Below are 26,275 nucleotides of genomic sequence, written 5' to 3' on the forward strand. Positions count from 1 at the left end.
AAAGATACAAAGATAATTTACTTATAGCACATGTGAAAGAAAACAAAGCACTAATCAATGTAATGTTACAACACGATTATCTCGTTCATCTGTACACAGAGGGTTCAAACTCTAAGGGCATAAACATATATCGCCCTGGGCTTAAAGAACTAGGTCCAGTCTGTGCTGATAGGGCAAAATCATACAGCCCTGACTGTAAGGGCATCATCATGTCACCCTGTACTGTAAGGGCATAATCATATATCGCCCTTGGCTTAATACACTGGGTCCAATCTGTGTTGTAAGGGCATAATCATATATCGCCCTGGGCCTAACCAATGTCGCCCCACAGACTCTGTATACTCTCATACAACCATCACAAATCTATCAACAGTACTCGTAAATATCAACCCGTCTCATATATTTGACCTTTACGTGGCCACATCACTGACCTTTGATATCAAAATGAAATAATATGTCCTGCATATACAAATATGACACCCATCCCCAGCCGAAATTAAAGGCAATTACACATATCAATACATTACCACTAGAATATCTATCTTCTAAGTTATAAATACTGTATATGGTGATTAACTTTGTTATTGATAGCCCTGGCAGAAGAAATCATCATCACTTACAATGTCATCTATTATCACCTCAGGTAAAGTAGTAACCCTACTATACCCATATACTCCCCTACTATGTCTTTATTAGCATGACATAATGAAGTGCTACATATTCATAATCAGAAGCTGGAAATTGAATAATGAATATTCATAAGCTATTGCACAACATATCAAAGAAGGTGGTTATTAAGCATGGAACATTCATAATGTTGTTGTACACCAGTATTTTAGTAAGTAAATGTTGAATATTTATGACCAAACTGATGTAGTAAAATCAATAAAGCAATGTTAAGCAGTTTTGAATTTTTTCTATTATGTACAAGTACAAATGCCATTTGGAAAAAATGAGATCTTGACAAAGTCATACCAATCTACACTATAAAATTAATTTCATAAATATTTGTCCAGTGTGACAGTTTCCATCCTACAGTTAACAAGACTGCTATCAAATCAACTTTACCATAAAACACAACAATATGCCTACATAGTAGTGACAGTGCTAGGAATCAGCTTGGAAAAATTTGGACAATTTTGTATTATTCATCCAGAGAAAAGTAATTGGAGAAATTAATAATAACAGCACATTCCAAATAGTTGCAAATAAATTGCATCAACACATTAACAAAACAATGTGTCACTTGAAACTTGATCCAAACCAGAATTACAGCCTGTAATTAAACATCTATATTGAACAAACTCGAAAAGTTGTAAATTGGGAATCATTACATTTGCCAGAAAATTTTTACATGTTTTTTTTTTAAATAATGATTGACAAGAATCGTTTCAAGTTTGATGCAAACTTGTCTCATATTATGAAAATAACAATATATCCCTAATGAATACTGAGGTGGGGGTAAATGCTTATCAATGAATTCATCCATGGGTACTCTGCAAGAATGCACAAAATCTTTGTTCTTTCTGTGAAAAATACATTAATCAAAGAACAATACTCTCATGTTGACTATATTTTACATTAAAACATTTTTCTAAATGACCTTCGTTTGTGAGCTACCTTACACATTAAACAAGTTGTCTGTATTATTTCCACCTTTTGCTTTACAATCACATTAACTCTTACATAACCAGGATGTAATAACTAACCTTTTTCAAAGTGTCAAAGTTACCATAATATTAATTTATAATCTAACCTTTTTCAAAGTGTTGTCTATGAACAAAGTTCAAATTATTGTTATAAAAGAAATCTATCATTTTTTTTGTATGACTCTACAGAAAAGGGTGGAAATGGCAGCATATGCCCTTAAGTACTGCCTTTAAAGATAGAAGTGAACATAGGGTTTACCAAAGGTAGGTAACTAAGATTAAAGGGCTGAAAACATTTTTCAGTATCATTTCACAAAAGCATCACTGTTATAGAGGAGGATAGGGCCTAGTTAGTTGTCAGAACTTGTGCCCAATCCCGTTGATTGTTCTTTAACCAATGAAATATATTTGAACCAATAGTCTTTAAATCCATGCAGTACAAAAAGTGAACAAAGTGATGAATATATAAGTTATCAGTCTACATTACAATGATATCTCAGTGAAATCCAATATGGTTTCTGTTGTACATATTTATGATTTATCTTTCAGAATACAATAATAAATGCATAAATAAACCAAATGCAATGATACAGAACATGTTCCGTCAAGTTACCCAGTAACTTCCCGTTATTTTTCAGTCACAGTCATGTATGTCACAAATATGATAAATTCTGTAAGTATTAATGATCAATCAAATCTTTTCCACCAAAATTTCACCTTTGGTTAAAAAAACAAAATCAACATTGACTTCAAAATCATGACTTTGGGTTATTAAACTAATCAAATTCATTACTTATGGTAAGTATAATTACATATGATATAAACTTTGTGACAATATCGCTGACTTAGCATGAAAGAAATGTCAAAATTTACACACAAATGAAGTAAAATATAATTGTAAAACACTTCATACTTTGAAACAGAATGTACTATTAATATTCTTTTAAATTTACATCTGAATGATTTTACAAAAACTTTGATATCCATCTGTCTTCAAAGTTACAGAAGAAAAAGTTACAAATATACACAAATTCACCCTTCAAAATCAGACAAAGTTTCAGAATTAGGGCAGATGGTCAAAAACTTTTCCCTGATATAATTACTCCAATATTCACAAAATGTTCAATATATATTAGTTTTCAAGAAAATCCAAAAAACGATAAGTAATCCAACAGAAATATGCAGTGAAACCTGTTTGGTCAAAGATCATGTGGACCAATATTGATCAGATACAATATCATGTTGAATTAGGCAGGTCCCAGTTTTCATATGATATGGAATTAACTTTGATTAAACAAGATGTCAGAACATAGAGGCATCCGATCAGGCAAATTTCACTGTATATAGTTAAGCCAAGTTAACTCAAATATGGACAAGATAAATGCATTATCTATTAAGAAATTTTGATGTTGGTCTGCCTTCTGCCTTACATGACAGAAAATGATCAGTCTTTTATTTTTTTTCAGTATATGAAATGCATAAAACACAAGGTCCCGAATGTATGTTCATCCTCAATATTTCCAATAATTTGAACATCATCCCTGCACACCTGAACATCTTTAATACAATCTTAATCTGTTTAATGTTTCATTAATGAGTATTCTAAAAATCCTACAAATTTAAGTATTTAAGCTCTTATTTGTATTACAATTTACTGTGTGCTGCCAAATCCGATTTAAAGAAACATTTTGGAAAACAATCATTTGGAGCTGATCATTTTTGAGTTCAGAAGGCTTTATACTGTTTAGCAAAGACAGAAATCACACCTCACTTTCCTTTCTCTCAATAAAAATCACAAAGTCTACTTAATTCAAATATCACAAATGAATATAATTCTGTACCGCATACATTGTGCATAATCACCAATGCACCATTTACAATTAGATAACACCATGTCCTGCAAACATTGTACAGAATCACACACGCACATCATGTTATCAGTAATGTGCACAGCATACATCATACTATTTAAGTTTAATGCTCCACATGGAGACTTGTTAGCTACAAAAGGCAAAGTAATTAAGAATGGAGACAAGATAAGTCACTATATCACAGTACCATTAGAAATACTGTTTGACATTCACACTACATGGGAGGTTCTGTAAATAGTTTCACTTTGTCTTCTACAACAGCAATGAGTTTCTTATTAAGTAGACGGTCAAAATGATCGTTAATGCTCGTGTGATGGTACATAGGGTGTACCAGAGATTCTGCTGGTACTACTGCTAATATACCAGCAAAGTCATGAACAAACTGGCACCTGAAAAGACAAAAATCAATGTCAAAATTTACAACATCTACCATGCCTTACTTACTTAATTTCTGTATAAATGATCTTTTCTAACAATAGTCTTCAGTATCCCATTTATTAGTCAGTTTGGGAAGAGATATCAGAATATTTTTTGTGTAATAATATGGTTCTAGCAGTTTTTTCATTTTTGCTTTTTTCAGTAATGTAAAAAAAAAAACAAGTGGATTATTATGTCAAGCAGATGAAGACAGTAGATAGCATCTTAAAAGAAAAACTTACCATATACTTTGTAGCTGGTTGTCTAGGTCTAGAGGAGACGTTTTTATGTAGAGAGTTTCACCCCTGTGTAGGAGACTACTGATCACAGAACTGCCAAACTACAAAACAACACAAAGAGTAATACATCACAATATCATATTAGAACAGTGCCAACAATAACATTGTACTAGTATAATGAGATAAAATGCTTTTTTGCCTTCTATATTTTGGTTAGGAAAATCCACTTACTTTGTTCTGAATTGCGACAGCTACAGATTTGGACTGGTTACTACTAGATTCCTGCTGTAGTTCTCTGGAGAACTTGACAAGCGAGTCAAGATCACAGGTGTCCAATACTTGAGTAACAGGATTATGTAGAACCATCAGGCCCTGATCAAACAAAGATTGAATGGACTCAAAACCATGTGGAATAAAGTAGTTAAAATCATTAATTTTATCATTGACTATCACACAACAAAACATATTGCCTTCACAAAAGAGTTTCCTCATGAAAATCGGTGTATTATCTCAAAACTGCAAGAAATATTTAGAACCATTTACATGTTGAATTGAAAATCAATTATGTTTTTCAGAGTTGATTTTTTATGTTATAAAACAACCATGATATCCCAGCAGAACACGGACAGGTCCACAAGCGCCCTGTTGTGTGGCTATACATGACTTAACCTTTGGTAAATTGACCTTTTGTCTACTTACAATTCACTTTGCCCTTGACTTAAATGATTCAAATGTCAAATCTATTTACTTTTATCTTTAAACAATTCACTTCTTGTTCAATTCTGACAAACTTATCAATGTCAAAACAAAATGTTCATAATTGAATATTTACAAAATTTGATCTTGACCTTTGAACCAGTGAAATTGGGACTCTTTGACTTGGTTACCTGGACTTTTAATCATCTAATGCATCAGAGTAAAGATACAAAATTTGACTTTGACCTTTAGACTAGCTGACAATGACCTTTGGACAGTTGACTCCTTGTTTATTCTGATCAACTTAGCTTCATAATGTCATCACAAAACATTCAGTGAAAAGACCCAAAATTTGACCTTGATCTACCGACCCTCATCTCTGACCTGATTTTTTGTCAGTTGAGTTGCTGTTAAATCATTACCAAACTTTGCTTCCTAATGTCATCACTACATGATCAGTGAAAAGATTACCAAACTTTGCTTCCTAATGTCATCACTACATGATCAGTGAAAAGATTACCAAACTTTGCTTCCTAATGTCATCACTACATGATCAGTGAAAAGATTACCAAACTTTGCTTCCTAATGTCATCACTACATGATCAGTGAAAAGACCCAAAATTTGACCTTGATCTACCGACCCTCATCTCTGACCTGATTTTTTGTCAGTTGAGTTGCTGTTAAATCATTACCAAACTTTGCTTCCTAATGTCATCACTACATGATCAGTGAAAAGATTACCAAACTTTGCTTCCTAATGTCATCATTACATGATCAGTGAAAAGATTACCAAACTTTGCTTCCTAATGTCATCACTACATGATCAGTGAAAAGATTACCAAACTTTGCTTCCTAATGTCATCATTACATGATCAGTGAAAAGATTACCAAACTTTGCTTCCTAATGTCATCACTACATGATCAGTGAAAAGACACAAATTTGACATTGACCTAATGACCTAGCCTTCAGTATTTTTGAGAACTGGATATATTAACAAAATTTCATGTTAATCAGTCAACAATTGCTAAAATTATCAGCCAGGAACTGAATTTGTGGACAGCCAGATGGATGGACAGTGTTTACTACAGGGCACCCTCATCTCCAATACATGGACCTAATTATTTTTCTTTAAACAGCTCTTTCCGTAATGACAGACAATACTTCATGAACTGGTTCTCAAATTTATTCTGAGCCTTAATACAATGACCCCGCCAGATAACCTAGAACCTACAATGGAGATAACTCCTAACTTGAAGGAAACAATTACCAGTGTCACAAACTTCTAGTTAACTGGTTATAGACCTTCGAGTGGCAGTGTGTTTTTAAAGAGCCATCAAGGAAAAAGGCTTCACAATCAATCTTATAGTAAGGTTATTACATCTGTATGTACTAAGATAAAAATTTATGATTTTGATAAAATTATATCCAGAAACTGATTTTGAAATTTTAAAATAAAAATTTTTGAGTTACTTCAGACAAATGTTTAGAAATCCATACACTTACCATATAGTATATGGCAATATTTCATAAAGACAAACAAAATATCAATGACATAGTTAGGAATAATAATATGACATGTGTCAGATCTATATATATCTTACCTCCTCTTTCTGGTCTCTCTTGATGAGAGCTTGAAGATTTCTCAGGACAAATGAAATCAAACTTTCTGATAAATCCTGTAAATGAGATAAATGTGTCAGTGATAAATCAGATTCATGTATATTGATATGTAAATCAATGGAAAGGTCTAAAATACTAATTAGTTACTCTGAGGTCATCATCACCTGAAACCTGTTTTTAAATCATCACATGATTCAAGAAAATGCAATAGTTTAGTAGTTGGTGAGGAATGTGCAAACAAACTTATATACGGCAAATGTTTCAGTAAAATGAGCCAAGAAAGTTGAATAAATTATTGTGGTATTGTGTGTACATCAACAGAAGAAAACTACCTGGTATATGTCAATCAATTTCAAATCTGGGTTTTCCAGACTACAAGCCAATGTGACTGCATATTAAAAGCTGACAGAAGGATGTATCATTTACAGTCTAAAAAAGGGGACAAAATAATTCTATATTTCAATATAAAGAAAGCATCCTTCAGAAATGATACTATTCAATATTTAATATAAAATTTGAAGTAAAATGAGATCATGACATAACTGTAAATCGAAGAGTATTACCTTTCCCAGTAAGGGAAGAACACGGGCAACCAGTTTTCTCCCTTTTCTCAATGACATCACAGATAGGAAGTGCTCAGAGCTGTTTTGATGAGTAAGGTAGCTGTGTAGACTGTGCAGTAGCTCTAATCTTTCAGTGGCCAGTGGTACCCTGTAACAGCAGAAAAATCTATAAAGTTGCATGTTAAAGGAAAATACTTCTCAATGTTCACAATATTTACTTTACACAATAATTGTAGCATGTAAAAAATTTTCCAATCAATCCACCAGCATCAGAATATCACTTACCCTTTGAGAAGGTAGGTCATCAGAAAAAATCTGAGTACAACAGTATGATACTCACCTAGACTCCTCCGGTAATGCTAATATCCTCTTCTCTATGTCATCCACCTCCAACAGCAAGTCATAGCCCTACAAAACCAAGGTTTATTCATAAAACTATCAAACTTGACTACATTTTGATGGAAACATTGAACTGTGATCAGGGTAAACAAACCAATGGATACATCAATATATCAGGGTCATCTCCTAACCAACAATACTCACTTTTGTTTATTAGTTTGACCAACTGGACCTGGATTGTTTGTTTATGAAATCAGAATGGTCCTATTAGTCTTATTTTGCTTTTTGTTCTGTTGCTGGATTTATCACTTTGTAAACAGCTTGGGGCAATTTGAGGCTACCTCACTGACAATATACTTTATATTCTGACAAGCCCAATATTATCCTTGAAACGCTACAAGTGTTTACAAACTGGTTTTTCTACAAAATGAAAATGGCCCTACATTTAGCATTTTAGCAAGGGGAAGTAATCCAGAGTATTTGTGCTGTTTGTAACACGGACAATGACGGATGTATATAATCCTTATATTTATGAAATTCTTCAATATAATAGTCATCTTTATATCTTCTCACCTTTTCGATCTCCATGAGCAGTTGTCGTGATCTTCGTAACTCTTTACTAGTATTCTTACCATCAGAATCATCCAAACCATGAACATGTGACCTCACATCAATTATCTGACGTGGATTGTGCACACTGGAAGTGGTTAGACGACCTAGAGAACCTTCAAACTGGGCTGAAAGCAATATATTATCCAAATAAATTTCTAAATTGACAAATCTATGGACGGATTTTTTCCCAAAAAACATTATCATGATGTTAAAATGTACTTCCCATGTGTTCCGACAATTTGATAACAGTTCTGTATAAATTATTTCAAGAAAAACATTCAAGTGATCACAAAAATTTCCAAAAGAGCCTTGGCAATCCCAAGTGGTGGCCTATATTTACTTTTACTGGTCATTTTAAAACTTCTAATTTGCTCTTTAGATTAACCAAATAACAAAGAAAATTGTTTCAAGTCCTTCAGTTTTATTGATTTGTAAAAGACAGGTATTTTGTATAGCCAAGCCAGCATATTTTTACTCTGAAATCTTCATCAGATTGGTATTGTTTCATATTAATCTAATAACTTCTATCAAGGTCTAACCAACACTTAATGTGCTTGGGTAGTAATCTAAGGGCAGACAACTCAGTTTTGTACCCACCTGGTTTGTAAGCACGAGTTTCCAGCTTTCCAAGAGATGGGATAATCAGTTTTGGATCATCTTCCTTGCTGCTAATGCCATTCTGTGTCATCTTCTGGCGCTCTAACATCTTCTTCTTTAACATGTAAGTCTGCAGTAAGGAAAATATTTCATAAGTACACCATCAAAACATTTCAGAACTTTAGGACAGGGTGAGTAAAGAGGCTGATATACAATACTTATTACCAGACATGAACTTATTGTGGTAATTTTATATTCAAGTTTCACTAAATAAGGCATGTTATCGGCACTGACATGAATACTTTCCAGTCTCCTATGTACTGACACAAGAAAAAGAAAGGCATGTTATCGGCACTGACATGAATACTTTCCAGTCTCCTATGTACTGACACAAGAAAAAGAAAGGCATGTTATAGACACTGACATGAATACTTTCCAGTCTCCTATGTACTGACACAAGAAAAAGAAAGGCATGTTATAGACACTGACATGAATACTTTCCAGTCTCCTATGTACTGACACAAGAAAACGAAAGACATGTTACAAAGTGCATCCCATTCATTACTGAGGATGAATCAGGAAGCATCAGTACCATCAACACATTTATCAGCAATTAGGTAAGAAGCCTCCTTCAATTTTGCTGAATCATGATTATGATCTTTAAGGAAAAGCTGGGTCTGTCGCTACAAACCCATTGGTGAGAAGGAAATTATCTACACAAAAGAATGCTTTATCCATGCTGATTTGCCTCTTCAATACATAAAGTGTGCATTCTGCCATGTTTTTATTTCATCAAAACAAGGCTCATAAACTAGTCACTCAATATATATACTACACAGATATACTGTATAAGTATAGCAGAAAATATAAACTCACTGTGTAGTAGAAATCATCTAGATAAGGGTTGTCAGTTTGTAGCTGCATCAGTTGAATCTTAATGATCCAGTCTTTTTCTTTCTTCGTCATCAGACCAGCATACTCGTCAGAGGGCCGATTCTCCTGGTCATTTTGGTAGGAGTAGTAGCGACGATGATTGTTATGGTGGTCATAATTATTCCTTTGTTCATAACTGTTCCTGTCTCTGTTATCATAGTCATGGTCGTATCTGTTATCTCGATAACCTCTGAAAAGCAGATTGCAAACAAAATTTATCAAACTGTCATCAAAGTTATCATTAAAATTAATACTTAAAAATAAAAAAAACCTTTTTTTTACCTCCTCGACATTGTTTATTAGATATTTTTTTGAATAAGTACATATAAGTTTCAAAACTACAATTTTTTCTTTGATCGAAGTCTAATGTCAAAATATAGGTCACAGTAACCAACTTTTGATAAATGACACACCATCTCACCACTGTGAACCCATATCCCAAGTAGACAGTTCTAGTGACAAGTAGTGTAGGAGATAGAGCCCACTAAAGATAGCTGAGCAAGCCACAGAAGGATGGTTGGACACAATGAAAAACTGGTTCATGGATGGGAGCTTATAAATATATGACTGATATATATTTTAACTTTGGAAATTGGGATAACCAGAGCCTTCTGTTTACCAAAAAGGTTATTAAACGAGAAAAAAACTTAAACATAAAAACCAAGAGAAACAGCCAAAGAACAGTACCTGTTATTATTGTTATGATATCCACGGTGGACTCCTCGCCCTCGATGGTACCGCTCTCCTTGAGGAGTGTATCGATCACCTTTGAGATGGTATCCTCTATCCCGTTGTGGAGTGTAACCATCACCCTGTGGAGGGTAGCCCCTCTCACCCTGATGCATATATCGATCACCTTGAGGATGTTGTCCTCTCTCTCCTGGAGGGTGTGTTGGATAGGGTCCCCTAAAATATATATTCAATGCAATGAAGATATCTTACTGATGGAAGCTGCTAGATTTATTTATTACTTCTACTACTTAGTTAGATTTTGCTCTTTAACACTGTTTTTTCAAAAATGACCATTTACATATCTATTCATGGCAATCAGCTCAGGGGGCCAACACATAAATTTTGATGCAAAATCAAGGAGTGGGCATCTCATAGGGCAATGAGACAGTATTTGTTATCATTAAACATCAACAACAAACTGGTGACCCTAATACCAGACATGGATTTATTGTCAGATAATGGTTTAGACTGTCTTTCATCAAAATCTCCAACCTTTCACAAAGTACCTTAATACTAAAATATCTTGCTTCTAAAATACATCACACATAGGTTGAAGTATTATCCTACCTAGGGCCTGGACCTGCTGGACTGTGGTTGGGCCCAGAACTGTGATATGGCCCTCCTGGAGATGATCCTTGAGGGAAGTGACCACCAGGACTATTATTGTATGGACTCTGATTGGTTGGCGGACGTTGCTGGAGCTGTTGCCGTGGGATACCTATTGGTTGTGATGGCAACCTATTTCCTGTAAAGATGTAAGATATTTAGGTATTAGATTATTAATAACCAATCCAAAGAAAAAATGTACTATTGGCCACAACTAATTGCACCGAGATGTTTCATCTATTCATTTACTTTAATGAAATATGTCTAACTTTGTATCAAAGCATGATTCAGACAGATCTTATTCTAATTTTGACAATTGTTTTCTATGGCATATATAATGCTGGTGCACCATACTTATGAATCCATCACACTGCTAACCTGCTGACGTTGTTTAATTATTTAGATTACAAGATTGATCTGTGTATGGTATATTACAGCATGACTATATATGGAATAATTGTCAAGACACATTGTATATTTGTTCTAGAATTTATCAATATCCATTTGCAGAAAACACTTTGATGTCATAAAGCATTACACAAGTCAAATCAATAACATAAGACAACACATAGTACATAGTTATAAACAGGTGCTAGAAAGTCACAAACGTGCATAAATGTCGGAAAATTACGTAATACAGTAAAGTTACCAGCATTACACATATAACTGCTTCAATATTTTTTACATGTCAAATTCTGACTTTACCAAACCAACTATCACATAAGAATTATATAATCATTTCTGGATTTAAAATACCAATACACCAAACATGATCAAAACAGAAGCAACAAAGACCCTGCATCTCCAAGTAAAAGATTTTATTAATATCGGCAAGTGTGCGCACCGACACCTTTCATGGTCCATGAACCTAAATGACAACTCTTTAACCTCTATAAATTCTAGAAAGATTATGGTTCCTAAAAGCTGTCCTTTTTGAGCCAATGTTTGTGCCAATTATTTAGAAATCTGCACAGATCTGACATAAGAGGCAAACCAGATAACCAGATTGCTGCATATCCTCATCTGAACTATGATATACTTCAAGTTATACATACCCATGGGGCCCATCATGGCACCTCGCGCATATGGGGACATCATTCGCGTCGGAATTGGTGACTGAAAGCGGTTTGGTACCCCAGCCCCCGGGGGAGCCCCTGGTGGAGGTGATGGGGTCAACCTTGTAATAGGGGATATACCAGACATTCCTGAAACAGATCCACAGCAGTCTACAACCTCTATATATGGGCAGTGTGAATACCAAACCTAGCCCATAATATCTGAACAATTTTTGAAATCTTAAAACATTTTTTTCTGGTTGGTAATGTCAATAGAATAGAAGTTCTTTTAAAATGAACACAGACCAATACCTTAACTTCAGCTTGCACCAGAAGTTGGGTGATGTATGAACCTTGCTCAACAGATGTGAAATGATTGTCACAGAAGAACAAGACAGGAAGCAAGAACAAAATCACATCCATAGCACCATGAAAACATGGGTACTCTAATTGGGCAATCCAGAAAGTTAACAATGAATTTGATGTAAGCAAAAAGAGGATTTACTGTGGTCATGGCATTGCAGGGGCCATGAAACCTCACAAGACACTCTAGTCTACCCTGAAACCTCACAAGACACTCTAGTCTACCCTGAAACCTCACAAGACACTCTAGTCTACCCTGAAACCTCACAAGACACTCTAGTCTATCCTGAAACCTCACAAGACACTCTAGTCTACCTTAAAGATAAAACACCCAAAGAATGTCACAGAATGCGTATACAAAATCGGATATTCAAACTGCTACGTGTCATATATTGGAGAAACAGGCAGGAGATTTTGGGTTCAACTCAATGAACATCAAAAAGACCCAGAATCCCAAGAATACAAAAAAATTCACTAGATCAGAGAGAAACCTTTACAATCCCAGATCAAAAGATCTGCACCTACAGATCATTCCACACAGCAAAATCATATCAATGACTTGGAAAATTCCAAAATAGTTGACACAGAAAACAATGTTTTCAGACGGTTGGACAAGGAAACCATCTGGATACCCCGTAGCGGGCCAGTACTGAATAGGGACGAAGGGGGCCACAGACTTTCACACAATGACACCTGGCTGTAACAAAGAAATGAACTCTAGCTTCTGATTCCTTTAAAGATGTTTAAGGATTTCAACACCTGGGACTTTGAAAGCTTAAGTCAACTGACCAAACAAATGATGAATGATGCACAATGGCTAATTCCTACCACATGTCATATGAAAAGGCAAATCAATTCAGCTCAGAAAATCATTCTATATCATGAGAAAATACACACAACAGAAGATTATACAGGATATACAGCACACACTTAGCTTGATTCTCCAATTTTGAGACATTCCTAAGTCTAACCTTTTTAAGTCTAAAATATACATTATCTTCATGGGAAATCTTAATCTTACAGTTAAAGAAGAAAAAAAACATTTCCCATTAAAATAACAAGATCAAATTCTGATTTTTATTTTTGTTTCGTAATCCCACTCTCTACTGTCATCCTTCCTTTACCTAATCACTTTCCTATCTTTATTCCTATGCTGAAAGGCCAAAAGGAAGTAATATCGACCATAAAACCCATTGAATGTATTAAATTAATTACAGAATCTGCCTTTCAAGATGATAGACTTAGGATTTCATGTTTTCAAATGAAACACAAGAATAATAAATACTGTAAGGCTTTTTTCTAGACTACTCTTGAGATTTAAAAGAAAACAAGAATTCTGAACAGTTCTCTACCAAAATCTGCACATAAATCAGTATAGTGATTATATCAGCAGAAAAAGTCAAGCAAAGGTTAAGTAAAGATAATTATTCACAATACAACAAAATATAACGTCAGAAAGGAGTTTTTAATTAATTATCTTACCTATCTGTGGTGATCCTCGGTGTTGACCCATGACCCCAGGTGACCCCACTGCAGGGGGTGTGGCACCCATCAATGGAGATCGCCTCCCCTCTAACAAATGTTGAGCCTGAATAGGACTGAATCCTGGCGGCACTCTCTACATTTTCAGAACACAAAACCTTGGTCTTAAAAATTGTATCTTTAAAATGAAATAAAATAGAAGAAGAATTCAAACTCCATTTCTCTGTTTTGTCCACCATTTTTGTTCATTCAAATTATTTTGGGTTTTCACCCCGTGAACAGTCAGGGGCATTGTGAGGCAGGGTCTCCTTACAGTAGTGGGTGGCTACCTCACTGAACAAAATAATGGTGGCCAGTAGCATGCCTTCCAGAGCAATTATGCAGACTTGTCTGTTTCTCAGTTTCCTCAGAAACAAAAACCACCACAGGTAAGGATGTGCCTCATCTGAGGTTACATAACCAACACTCTTACAACTAAACTGGATGAGCTGTTGTGGCCCCTATTAATCACAGTTTTTTCCAGGCCACTACTTAGACATTCCAACATTATGATGTACAATGCTTTTGCAGGGAATATGAAATGTGTAAAGAACACATGAATCTGATTTTTAACACAATATAATCTTTGTGTTAATCTGATGTATTGGACTATTTGCATATACCATACAAATAGATTAAGTTGGATTTAAGTCCTTGGAAACTATAACAATACAAGTAATTTAAGATTATGTGTGAAAACAGTATCAAGAAACAAAGTTAATTCTGTGTTGTTTCAACAATTGAAAATTAACTCAGTGAAGTAATTTCCATGACAAATTTCAATTTTGTTTTTCTGTGCCTATACCTGAAACTTTACATTTTGCCTGGTGAAAATGAAGATGTCTTTGGAATGTCACAGGTAAATTTCAAATAGTTCTGCTATATGAAACTCTTTTTGTATACAATAATACATTTCTGCAAGCTGAGACATCAGATGAACGCATTTTTGTAGTACATGACCTAAAAATCTCATTGAAATCTGATGTAACTACCTGTGCTTGATGAAACCTTGGGGGTCCATGACCTGCTGGGGATCCCACGAAGGCAGGGGAGCCAGGTAATGGTGGAGGCATGTTATGTGGAACAGAATAAGGGCTTCGTGGATGGTGAAGGGGCATCTGGGGCACCTGCTGATCCCTAGCCTCGCCTCGCATTTCCCGCTCCAGCTCCTCTGCTGTCATAGGCTTCTTAATTGAGTGTGACTGTGACATCATCTGTTGTTCTATCTCCTCCAGTGTGGCACCACGTCCTCTAGACATTCCTGTCACTACTGGCCCTGGCTGTCGGTCTGGTGTCGACATCACCGGTGATTCCTGTCATAAAAGAAAATGATTGTGATAATATTCACATATTTCAAGCCTTATTTTTTAGTTTTTCTTATTTAACTACCAGGTAATTATGAACATAATATCTAATACATACAAACTTCATGTAAATCAATGTTATATCAATACAAGAGTTCCTAGGAACTGTATGTGTCACCTGCATAAAGTGTCACGGTCACCCAGAAATTGAACTGGATGTCAAAACTAATCTGTACCCTTCCAACGAGAAGCCATATACCAAATTTCATTTCTATAACTCAAAGCATAACCAAAGAAAGTACAGAAAATTTTCTAAGTTCAAAGAGGCATAACTCTGCCAAGAACGGTTACAGACAGCCAGGAATGGAACTTAATCTGTACCCTTCCAACAAGAAGCCAAATACCAAATTTCATTTCAATAACTCAAAGGATGACCCAAAAAAGTCCGGAAAACAATATTTCCAGAGAATTTTCTAAGTTCAAAGGGGCATTACTCTGCAAAGAAGGGTCATAGACAGCTGGAAATCAAACTTAATCTGTACCCTTCCAATAAGAAGCCATATACTAAATTTCATTTTGATAACTCAAAGCATAATCGAAAAAAGTCCAGAAAACTTTCGTATGGACGACGCCGTTGATGTGTGATGATGGACAAAGTGATCCCTAAGTGTCCACCAGCTCTGCAGGCGACACAATAAAACTAATATGTGCAATTCATTTCTTTTAAACCAAGATGTCTCACTTTGAAATTATTACTAGTTGTGATACAAGACCTTCTATTCTACATATGCTTACCAACCTGTAGAAAAATTTTCACTATAGTCCTGTGCTGAAATTTTTTTTACAATAGTCCTACAGAAATTCATAGCCATATGTACCACATTAGAAACTGACTTAAGCAAACAGATCCTAATACTTTAGGTGAGAGAAACAAAAGTTGACAATTATATACATATTTTGGGTGACTTTTGTTTGTTAATGTACATGTACAAGTATTAGCACTTACCCTTCTAGGAGTGCCTTGAGTTGCAGCCTTGGCTGCAAAATCAAAGAGAGACTGCAGATTATTGATGGTGGATGGCATGTTTGTATCCTTCACTGGTGAGCCCCAAATGTTTTTACTGGAGGGTGACACCTAATAAAGAACATAAGACAACATTTTGTTAGATACAGTTATGTATAAATCATTTAAAATATCAAGAACTATAAATCATAATTATATGCTTGATAGAATTTTCCTTTTTCCCATACATTTGGTGTCAAGGATAAGCTTACTATGGCACATTTTAACATGTACAAGTCAGTTGTCAAATCAGATCAGCTGAATCACGATCATGGATGTATGATAAAGGCATGGTAGGAAAATATTACCAAATGCTCTGTATCTAGGTATCCAGGCGGGGAAGCTGGACCAAAGATCTCGTCAAGGTTCTGATGTTTCTGCAAAATGAAAATATGAATGTGTACACAGTTCTGGTTTAAATTGACATAATGGGGAAAAGTATGATGCTTGAAATATCTCGATGCTACCACAAAACTTAACAGTCATTCCCAAAGTCCAGTTTGACTGTTCAATGTGATCATCAAACTGAAAATCTGAAACCCCTGCTTCACCTTCGCTCCTTAGAACTTTGTCAGTACTCTCAGATTGTTAAGGACAGAGATGTACATCATATTTGGTATTGACTGGATATTGTGTACATAAGAGTTAAGAGGTATTATTGTACCCAATCAGACAGAAATGGCCACACTTCCAGTGATGGTAGGATATTTTTATCTTGCTAGGGTAACATAGCCTGCAGGTACATAACAAAATGACGAACACTTATCAAGATACAGAATTCTATCCCATTGGACAGAAATGTCCACACTTTCAGTGAGGATAAAATGTTTCTATCTTGCCAGGGTAACACAGCCTGCAAGCACAGAACATAAATATGTGCTAAACCAGAAGTTGTTTATTTGAGAAGTGAGAGATGTGGCTGATTGATGTTGACAGTTTAAAATAAATATTATATTATTGTAAGACAGTATCTGATCATCTTTGTTTATACAAATCAGTTTTAAACACATTATAACAATGACTTACCATTACATTTGCCTTTGTACAATTTATAATGTATTTTATGAACTGGTCTTAACCCTGATTTTGTTTCCATATTTGTCAACAGATATATAGGTTGCTATTCTATTTCCATTGGTATGGGTTGACTGTTTCTGGTGTTGAGGAATGTGTGGTTACCTTGTGTGGTATGGGTTGACTGTTTCTGGTGTTGAGGAATGTGTGGTTACCTTGTGTGGTATGGGTTGACTGTTTCTGGTGTTGAGGAATGTGTGTTTACCTTGTGTGGTAGGGGTTGACTGTTTCTGGTGTTGAGGAATGTGTGTTTACCTTGTGTGGTATGGGTTGACTGTTTCTGGTGTTGAGGAATGTGTGTTTACCTTGTGTGGTAGGGGTTGGCTGTTTCTGGTGTTGAGGAATGTGTGTTTACCTTGTGTGGTAGGGGTTGACTGTTTCTGGTGTTGAGGAATGTGTGTGTTTATGGGTTGACTGGTGTTGAGGAATGTGTGTGGTAGGGGTTGACTGTTTCTTGTGAGGAATGTGTGTTTACCTTGTGTGGTAGGGGTTGACTGTTTCTGGTGTTGAGGAATGTGTGTTTACCTTGTGTGGTAGGGGTTGACTGTTTCTGGTGTTGAGGAATGTGTGGTTACCTGGTGTTGAGGAATGTGTGGTTACCTTGTGTGGTATGGGTTGACTGTTTCTGGTGTTGAGGAATGTGTGTTTACCTTGTGTGGTAGGGGTTGACTGTTTCTGGTGTTGAGGAATGTGTGTTTACCTTGTGTGGTATGGGTTGACTGTTTCTGGTGTTGAGGAATGTGTGTTTACCTTGTGTGGTAGGGGTTGACTGTTTCTGGTGTTGAGGAATGTGTGTTTACCTGTGTGTGGTTGACTGTTTCTGGTGTTGAGGAATGTGTGTTTACCTTGTGTGGTAGGGGTTGACTGTTTCTGGTGTTGAGGAATGTGTGTTTACCTTGTGTGGTATGGGTTGACTGTTTCTGGTGTTGAGGAATGTGTGTTTACCTTGTGTGGTATGGGTTGACTGTTTCTGGTGTTGTTTCTGGTGTTGAGGAATGTGTGTTTACCTTGTGTGGTATGGGTTGACTGTTTCTGGTGTTGAGGAATGTGTGTTTACCTTGTGTGGTATGGGTTGACTGTTTCTGGTGTTGAGGAATGTGTGTTTACCTTGTGTGGTATGGGTTGACTGTTTCTGGTGTTGAGGAATGTGTGTTTACCTTGTGTGGTACCTTGTGTGGTGGGTTGACTGTTTCTGGTGTTGAGGAATGTGTGTTTACCTTGTGTGGTATGGGTTGACTGTTTCTGGTGTTGAGGAATGTGTGTTTACCTTGTGTGGTATGGGTTGACTGTTTCTGGTGTTGAGGAATGTGTGTTTACCTTGTGTGGTAGGGGTTGACTGTTTCTGGTGTTGAGGAATGTGTGTTTACCTTGTGTGGTAGGGGTTGACTGTTTCTGGTGTTGTGTGTGTTTACCTTGTGTGGTATGGGTTGACTGTTTCTTGTGTTGAGGAATGTGTGTTTACCTTGTGTGGTATGGGTTGACTGTTTCTGGTGTTGATGTTTCTGGTGTTGAGGAATGTGTGTTTACCTTGTGTGGTAGGGGTTGACTGTTTCTGGTGTTGAGGAATGTGTGTTTACCCTTGTGTGTGTTTACCTTGTGTGGTATGGGTTGACTGTTTCTGGTGTTGAGGAATGTGTGTTTACCTTGTGTGGTAGGGGTTGACTGTTTCTGGTGTTGAGGAATGTGTGTTTACCTTGTGTGGTAGGGGTTGACTGTTTCTGGTGTGTGTGTTTACCTTGTGTGGAATGTGTGTTTACCTTGTGTGGTAGGGGTTGACTGTTTCTGGTGTTGAGGAATGTGTGGTTACCTTGTGTGGTATGGGTTGGCTGTTTCTGGTGTTGAGGAATGTGTGTTTACCTTGTGTGGTAGGGGTTGACTGTTTCTGGTGTTGAGGAATGTGTGTTTACCTTGTGTGGTAGGGGTTGACTGTTTCTGGTGTTGAGGAATGTGTGTTTACCTTGTGTGGTAGGGGTTGACTGTTTCTGGTGTTGAGGAATGTGTGTTTACCTTGTGTGGTATGGTACTGTTTCTGGGTTGACTGTTTCTGGTGTTGAGGAATGTGTGTTTACCTTGTGTGGTAGGGGTTGACTGTTTCTGGTGTTGAGGAACCTTGTGTGTGTTTGACCTGGTGTTGAGGAATGTGTGTTTACCTTGTGTGGTATGGGTTGACTGTTTCTGGTGTTGAGGAATGTGTGTTTACCTTGTGTGGTATGGGTTGACTGTTTCTGGTGTTGAGGAATGTGTGTTTACCTTGTGTGGTAGGGGTTGACTGTTTCTGGTGTTGAGGAATGTGTGTTTACCTTGTGTGGTAGGGGTTGACTGTTTCTGGTGTTGAGGAATGTGTGTTTACCTTGTGTGGTATGGGTTGACTGTTTCTGGTGTTGAGGAATGTGTGTTTACCTTGTGTGGTATGGGTTGACTGTTTCTGGTGTTGAGGAATGTGTGTTTACCTTGTGTGGTAGGGGTTGACTGTTTCTGGTGTTGAGGAATGTGTGTTTACCTTGTGTGGTAGGGGTTGACTGTTTCTGGTGTTGAGGAATGTGTGGTGGGTTGACTGTTTCTGGTGTTGTGTGTGTTTACCTTGTGTGGGGGTTGACTGTTTCTGGTGTTGAGGAATGTGTGTTTACCTTGTGTGGTATGGGTTGACTGTTTCTGGTGTTGAGGAATGTGTGTTTACCTTGTGTGGTAGGGTTTGACTGTTTCTGGTGTTGAGGAATGTGTGTTTACCTTGTGTGGTAGGGGTTGACTGTTTCTGGTGTTGAGGAATGTGTGTTTACCTTGTGTGGTATGGGTTGACTGTTTCTGGTGTTGAGGAATGTGTGTTTACCTTGTGTGGTATGGGTTGACTGTTTCTGGTGTTGAGGAATGTGTGTTTACCTTGTGTGGTATGGGTTGACTGTTTCTGGTGTTGAGGAATGTGTGTTTACCTTGTGTGGTAGGTGTTGACTGTTTCTGGTGTTGAGGAATGTGTGTTTACCTTGTGTGGTAGGGGTTGACTGTTTCTGGTGTTGAGGAATGTGTGTTTACCTTGTGTGGTAGGTGTTGACTGTTTCTGGTGTTGAGGAATGTGTATTTACCTTGTGTGGTATGGGTTGACTGTTTCTGGTGTTGAGGAATGTGTGTTTACCTTGTGTGGTATGGGTTGACTGTTTCTGGTGTGATGTGTTTCTTGTGTGGTGGGTTGACTGTTTCTGGTGTTGAGGAATGTGTGTTTACCTTGTGTGGTATAGGGGTTGACTGTTTCTGGTGTTGAGGAATGTGTGTTTACCTTGTGTGGTGTGACTGTGGTGTTGAGGAATGTGGTTTACCTTGTGTGGTATGGGTTGTGAGGAATGTGTGTTTACCTTGTGTGGTAGGGGTACTGTTTCTGGTGTTGAGGAATGTGTGTTTACCTTGTGTGGTAGGGGTTGACTGTTTCTGGTGTTGAGGAATGTGTGTTTACCTTGTGTGGTATGGGTTGACTGTTTCTGGTGTTGAGGAATGTGTGTTTACCTTGTGTGGTATGGGTTGACTGTTTCTGGTGTTGAGGAATGTGTGTTTACCTTGTGTGGTAGGGGTTGACTGTTTCTGGTGTTGATGTGTGAATGTGTGTTATGTGTGTTTACCTTGTGTGGTATGGGTTGACTGTTTCTGGTGTTGAGGAATGTGTGTTTACCTTGTGTGGTATGGGTTGACTGTTTCTGGTGTTGAGGAATGTGTGTTTACCTTGTGTGGTATGGGTTGACTGTTTCTGGTGTTGAGGAATGTGTGTTTACCTTGTGTGGTATGGGTTGACTGTTTCTGGTGTTGAGGAATGTGTATTTACCTTGTGTGGTAGGGGTTGACTGTTTCTGGTGTTGAGGAATGTGTGTTTACCTTGTGTGGTATGGGTTGACTGTTTCTGGTGTTGAGGAATGTGTGTTTACCTTGTGTGGTATGGGTTGACTGTTTCTGGTGTTGAGGATGTGTGACCTTGTGTGTGTGTTACCTGGTGTGTTTACCCTGTGTGTGTACCTTGTGTGGTATGGGTTGACTGTTTCTGGTGTTGAGGAATGTGTGTTTACCTTGTGTGGTAGGGGTTGACTGTTTCTGGTGTTGAGGAATGTGTGTTTACCTTGTGTGGTATGGGTTGACTGTTTCTGGTGTTGAGGAATGTGTATTTACCTTGTGTGGTATGGGTTGACTGTTTCTGGTGTTGAGGAATGTGTGTTTACCTTGTGTGGTAGGGGTTGACTGTTTCTGGTGTTGAGGAATGTGTGTTTACCCTGTGTGGTATGGGTTGACTGTTTCTGGTGTTGAGGAATGTGTGTTTACCTTGTGTGGTAGGGGTTGACTGTTTCTGGTGTTGAGGAATGTGTATTTACCTTGTGTGGTAGGGGTTGACTGTTTCTGGTGTTGAGGAATGTGTGTTTACCTTGTGTGGTATGGGTTGACTGTTTCTGGTGTTGAGGAATGTGTGTTTACCCTGTGTGGTAGGGGTTGACTGTTTCTGGCGTTGAGGAATGTGTGTTTACCTTGTGTGGTAGGGGTTGACTGTTTCTGGTGTTGAGGAATGTGTGTTTACCTTGTGTCGTATGGGTTGACTGTTTCTGGTGTTGAGGAATGTGTGTTTACCTTGTGTGGTAGGGGTTGACTGTTTCTGGTGTTGAGGAATGTGTGTTTACCTTGTGTGGTAGGGGTTGACTGTTTCTGGTGTTGAGGAGTGTTTGGTTACCTTGTGTGGTAGGGGCTGACTGTTTCTGGCGTTGAGGAATGTGTGTTTACCTTGTGTGGTATGGGTTGACTGTTTCTGGTGTTGAGGAATGTGTGTTTACCTTGCGTGGTATGGGTTGGCTCTTGCTGGCGTTGAGAATAGCTGGGTCATCAATGTCATCTTCATCATCCACAACAAGTTGACTAAGGTTATGCTCTAGGTATTCCTGAATTTGAAAAGGGTAAAATTTATGTGTATAGCATATTTGCACTGATTTTATACAGCAGTGCTAGTACACTTCATACATGTAATTTGTCTGATGACATTACCAACCAGAAGAAAATATTCCAAAATACAGATTCAAGTATTTTACTAATGTGTACTCCGACAAATTTTAGTCCCTAACAAAAATGTTTGACCAAATGAAAGGATAAGCTTGAAACTGTTATCTGATTAAAATACAGACAGGCATATACAAAGGGTTTAGACTGGCAAAATGGAAACAGTCCATCAATTGGTCATAGTGGACTACTACCAAATAGTTTCACCAAGGTTACAAATCAAATCTTGTTATTCACATACTTCACATTCCAGTAAACACTGACTATTTCAGTAACTCAAGAAAAATAAAATTTTAAAGCAGGGCTGAGCTTACCTCACGGGACTGATAGCTTTTCTCCACAGTATCATACCCAGAGTCCTTAGTTTTGTTGGAAAGATGGGAGTTTGAAGGAATTGTGCCTTCAAATTCACCAGCAAATTTTTCTGTTTGCTCTTCCCAATCAAATCCAACATCTGAAAAGAACCATAACATAATATCAATACATATATTTACCATTTTCTGACTGAGAAGATTTATACAATATATGAGACAATTTTGATATATTGACTCTTTGCACAATCTGACCATTAAAGGAACCTTTGAACAACAGCATAGTACTTCATTCATACAACATATAGCCTTTATCAAAATCAAGATACAATACCATCAATATCGCCACCAAAAGTTTCATCGTTCATCAAATCAAAATCATCTTCATTTTCTGTTGCAGTGATCAGCTCATTGCCGAATCCCAGTGATTTACCCGCTCCAAGAGCCTGTTTAAAAATGAGAAAAAAAAATTGAAAATATTCATTCAAATACATTGAGATGATTTCTTGGGTCTCATATTTGAGCCCTGATTTCACTTTTTGAGATCCCAGTATACTATATCTCGCTGGGAACATATATTTTGGACCCAAATGAAAGAATCTTACAAATATAACTGCATTAAAATTACCTATAATTATTCTTTAGTTTTTCCCCTTTATTACCCATTTATTAAAAATATTTCCGGTTTTTTCTTTTGACCTCGAAACCATCTTTCTTATAAATAATGTGTATATAAATACATCTTTAGAACAATTAGGAAACTGCTCGCAGTTGGATCATCCTCATAAATTCTGGAGTCATATTCTTAATATCACATACCTTCTCTGCTCCCTAAGCCGAAATGATATGACAGAAAAAAGTACAGTACTTAGCAGTATACATCCTACATACATATGTACTTACAGAAACCCAGATACATCCTACAAGCTTACAGACAAACAGACACCCTACAACCTTACAGAAACCCAGATACATCCTACATACTTACAGAAACCCAGATACATCCTATAAGCTTACAGAAACCCAGATACACCCTACATACTTACAGAAACCCAGACACACTACATACTTACAGAAACCCAGATACACCCTACATACTTACAGAAACCCAGATACATCCTACATACTTACAGAAACCCAGATACACCCTACATACATACAGAAACCCAGACACCCTACATACTTACAGAAATCCAGACACCCTACATACTTACAGAAACCCAGATACACCCTACATACTTACAGAAAACCAGACTCCCTACATACTTACAGAAAAACAGACACCCTACATACTTACAGAAACCTAGACACCCTACATACTTACAGAAACCCAGATATACCCTACATACGTACAGAAACCCAGATACATCTTACAACCTTTCTGATACCCTGATACATCCTACAACCTTACAGATACCCCAATTCATCTTTCAACCTTTCAGATACTCTGATACATCCTACATTCTTTCAGATACCCCGATACATCCTACATTCTTTCAGATACCCCGATACATCCTACATTCTTTCAGATACCCCAATACATCCGACAATCTTTCAGATACCTCGATACATCCTACAATCTTGCTGATACCCTGATACATCCTACAACCTTATAGATACCCCAATACATCCTACAACCTTTCACATACCCTGATACATCATCCAACCTTTCAGATACCCCGATACATCCTACATTCTTTTAGATACCTCGATACATCCTACATTCTTTCAGATACCCCAATACATCCTACATTCTTTCAGATACCCCAATACATCCTACAACCTTTCACATACCCTGATACATCATCCAACCTTTCAGATACCCCACATCCTACATTCATCCTACATCCTACATTCTTTCAGATACCCCAATACATCCTACATTCTTTCAGATACCCCAATACATCCTACAACCTTTCAGATACCCCAATACATCCTACAACCTTGCTGATACCCTGATACTATAAAGTCAAGACGTACTCGTAAACTCAGTATGTTGCACAAGTTTCGATACAAAAGAAGTGAAATGCGTGACAATGCAATGATAAAATTGACATACTTTGATACCAAGGCATCAAATGCTGATCATTTCTTGAAGCCTTGAACCTATCAAATAACCTTTTTGGTAAAAAGTAAACTATTTCATTTATCATGATATATTTATTTAAATTATAATCATTTCCTGTTTAAACAGATTTAGTTTATTACATATTTTTCATGATCTCTGAAGCAATGAAATAATTAGAATTATTGGATATCTTCAAAAAGAAATAAAAATCAATTTAACAAAATTCATTTAAAACAACCTAAAGAACTGCTAAAAAATTAACGAAATACATAAAATTCCAAAATTGTTTCATACAGGTCATTTTCAGTTATTAGGATCAGGGGTTACCAACTTTTCTTATAGAGTTGAAAACATAACTTCTGACTGCCATTAGTCTATGAAGGTCAATAAAAAAAGGTGCTGAACTACATGAATTTTGTTATTTGTAATTTATGCAGTTGACAATGTGCAAATAAACTTGAATGAGAGGAATCGTTGTGCAGAACTACACATTACTCTTTATTGGCCAGGAGACTCTCTAGTCAGGGATTCAAGGCCAGCTGCCTAAATGGAATTGCATCCTTGAGCTAGATACTTAATCATCATCTCACCCCAGCAGTCTAGAATGGAGTACAATATCGTCTGGCCTGGGTAATACAGATTTTGTGCCTTGATCAAAAATGTGAAATGATTCTCATGAGCACAGTTCAATATAACAAAAAGAACATACACCAATATCTCCAAAAAACTCAGTCATGCACACATATGGAGTAGAGTGTCACAAATATTTAGCTTGTTGAGAACAGACTCTTAATAATGTTTGAATAGAATATAATTTGGAAGTATACACAGAATGATGGGCAATGATAGTCATGACTATTTTCTTCCAACAACTTATAGTATGATTTCATTAATTATGTCACAAATGACAATATTCCAGGCTTAAATGGTTTCAATGGTATTATATCCCATAAATCAGGTATGTAGTAGGGGTTTTCTTTATGCAACTTTGGCTTCTATCCCTCATTGCCAAAGTTTCAAAAACATTAAAACCATCCCTACTTAGTTTGGTTAAGTCTGTAATCAGAGTTTTTGGTATGTAAATAAAATTACATTAAATTACCATAAACTATCAACTTTTTAAAAATAATAGATCTGAACCCGGTAAAGTGTGCCCACCTGAATTGTACTATCTAGAGATGAAGTGTATTACACAAAATTATGGAATTCGTAAGATAACAGATATATATTGACTTCAAAGTTGTTCTGTTTTACAATCAATGTTATGAAAAGTATAACAGAACAACTCCACGAATAACAACCAAGTTACGTACGGAGAAATCGGTTTTAAACCGCTGCTGGTAGGATTCGTCCATTCTCATGCCATTTTCACTTTTGAGTTCCCACAATAACCTCTAACAAGTGCATGTTCCAAAATTTGAAACGCATTAAAATTCCGATTTTTGAATATGCAGATATGACAAAAAGTAAACATATTTTGATGTCTGTAGTATATTTGTGCTTACTTAATATCTAAAATTCAGATATGAAATTAGAGTATTTATCGGTTAGAGATTACGAATGTCCGGAGCTAGGACCGATTTCCGTCAAAAACCACTATATTTGAAACAGCTTCTGATTGGCTGTTG

General features: G+C 36.7%; 1 protein-coding gene across 1 annotated transcript; it reads right to left on the reverse strand.

The window, feature by feature from the left end:
• LOC132552865 (protein PAT1 homolog 1-like) lies at nt 1-26,002 on the reverse strand. The gene is made up of 20 exons (XM_060217060.1): nt 25,961-26,002; nt 22,914-23,025; nt 22,583-22,722; nt 22,049-22,153; nt 16,490-16,558; nt 16,125-16,253; nt 14,807-15,127; nt 13,776-13,911; nt 11,931-12,080; nt 10,837-11,014; nt 10,225-10,443; nt 9,481-9,727; nt 8,605-8,734; nt 7,969-8,132; nt 7,397-7,464; nt 7,057-7,204; nt 6,475-6,549; nt 4,408-4,548; nt 4,180-4,277; nt 1-3,909 (listed from the first exon to the last, which is right to left on the reverse strand). Exons 1-20 carry the CDS (start codon nt 26,000-26,002, stop codon nt 3,735-3,737), a joined length of 2,847 nt encoding a protein of 948 aa, XP_060073043.1. The 3' UTR covers nt 1-3,734.
• Nucleotides 26,003-26,275: the final 273 nt, after the last annotated feature.

Source organism: Ylistrum balloti, unplaced genomic scaffold (genome assembly GCF_031769215.1).
Source record: "Ylistrum balloti isolate Yb309-2 unplaced genomic scaffold, AGI_CSIRO_Ybal_v1 Utg369634, whole genome shotgun sequence".
NCBI classification, from domain to species: domain Eukaryota; kingdom Metazoa; phylum Mollusca; class Bivalvia; order Pectinida; family Pectinidae; genus Ylistrum; species Ylistrum balloti.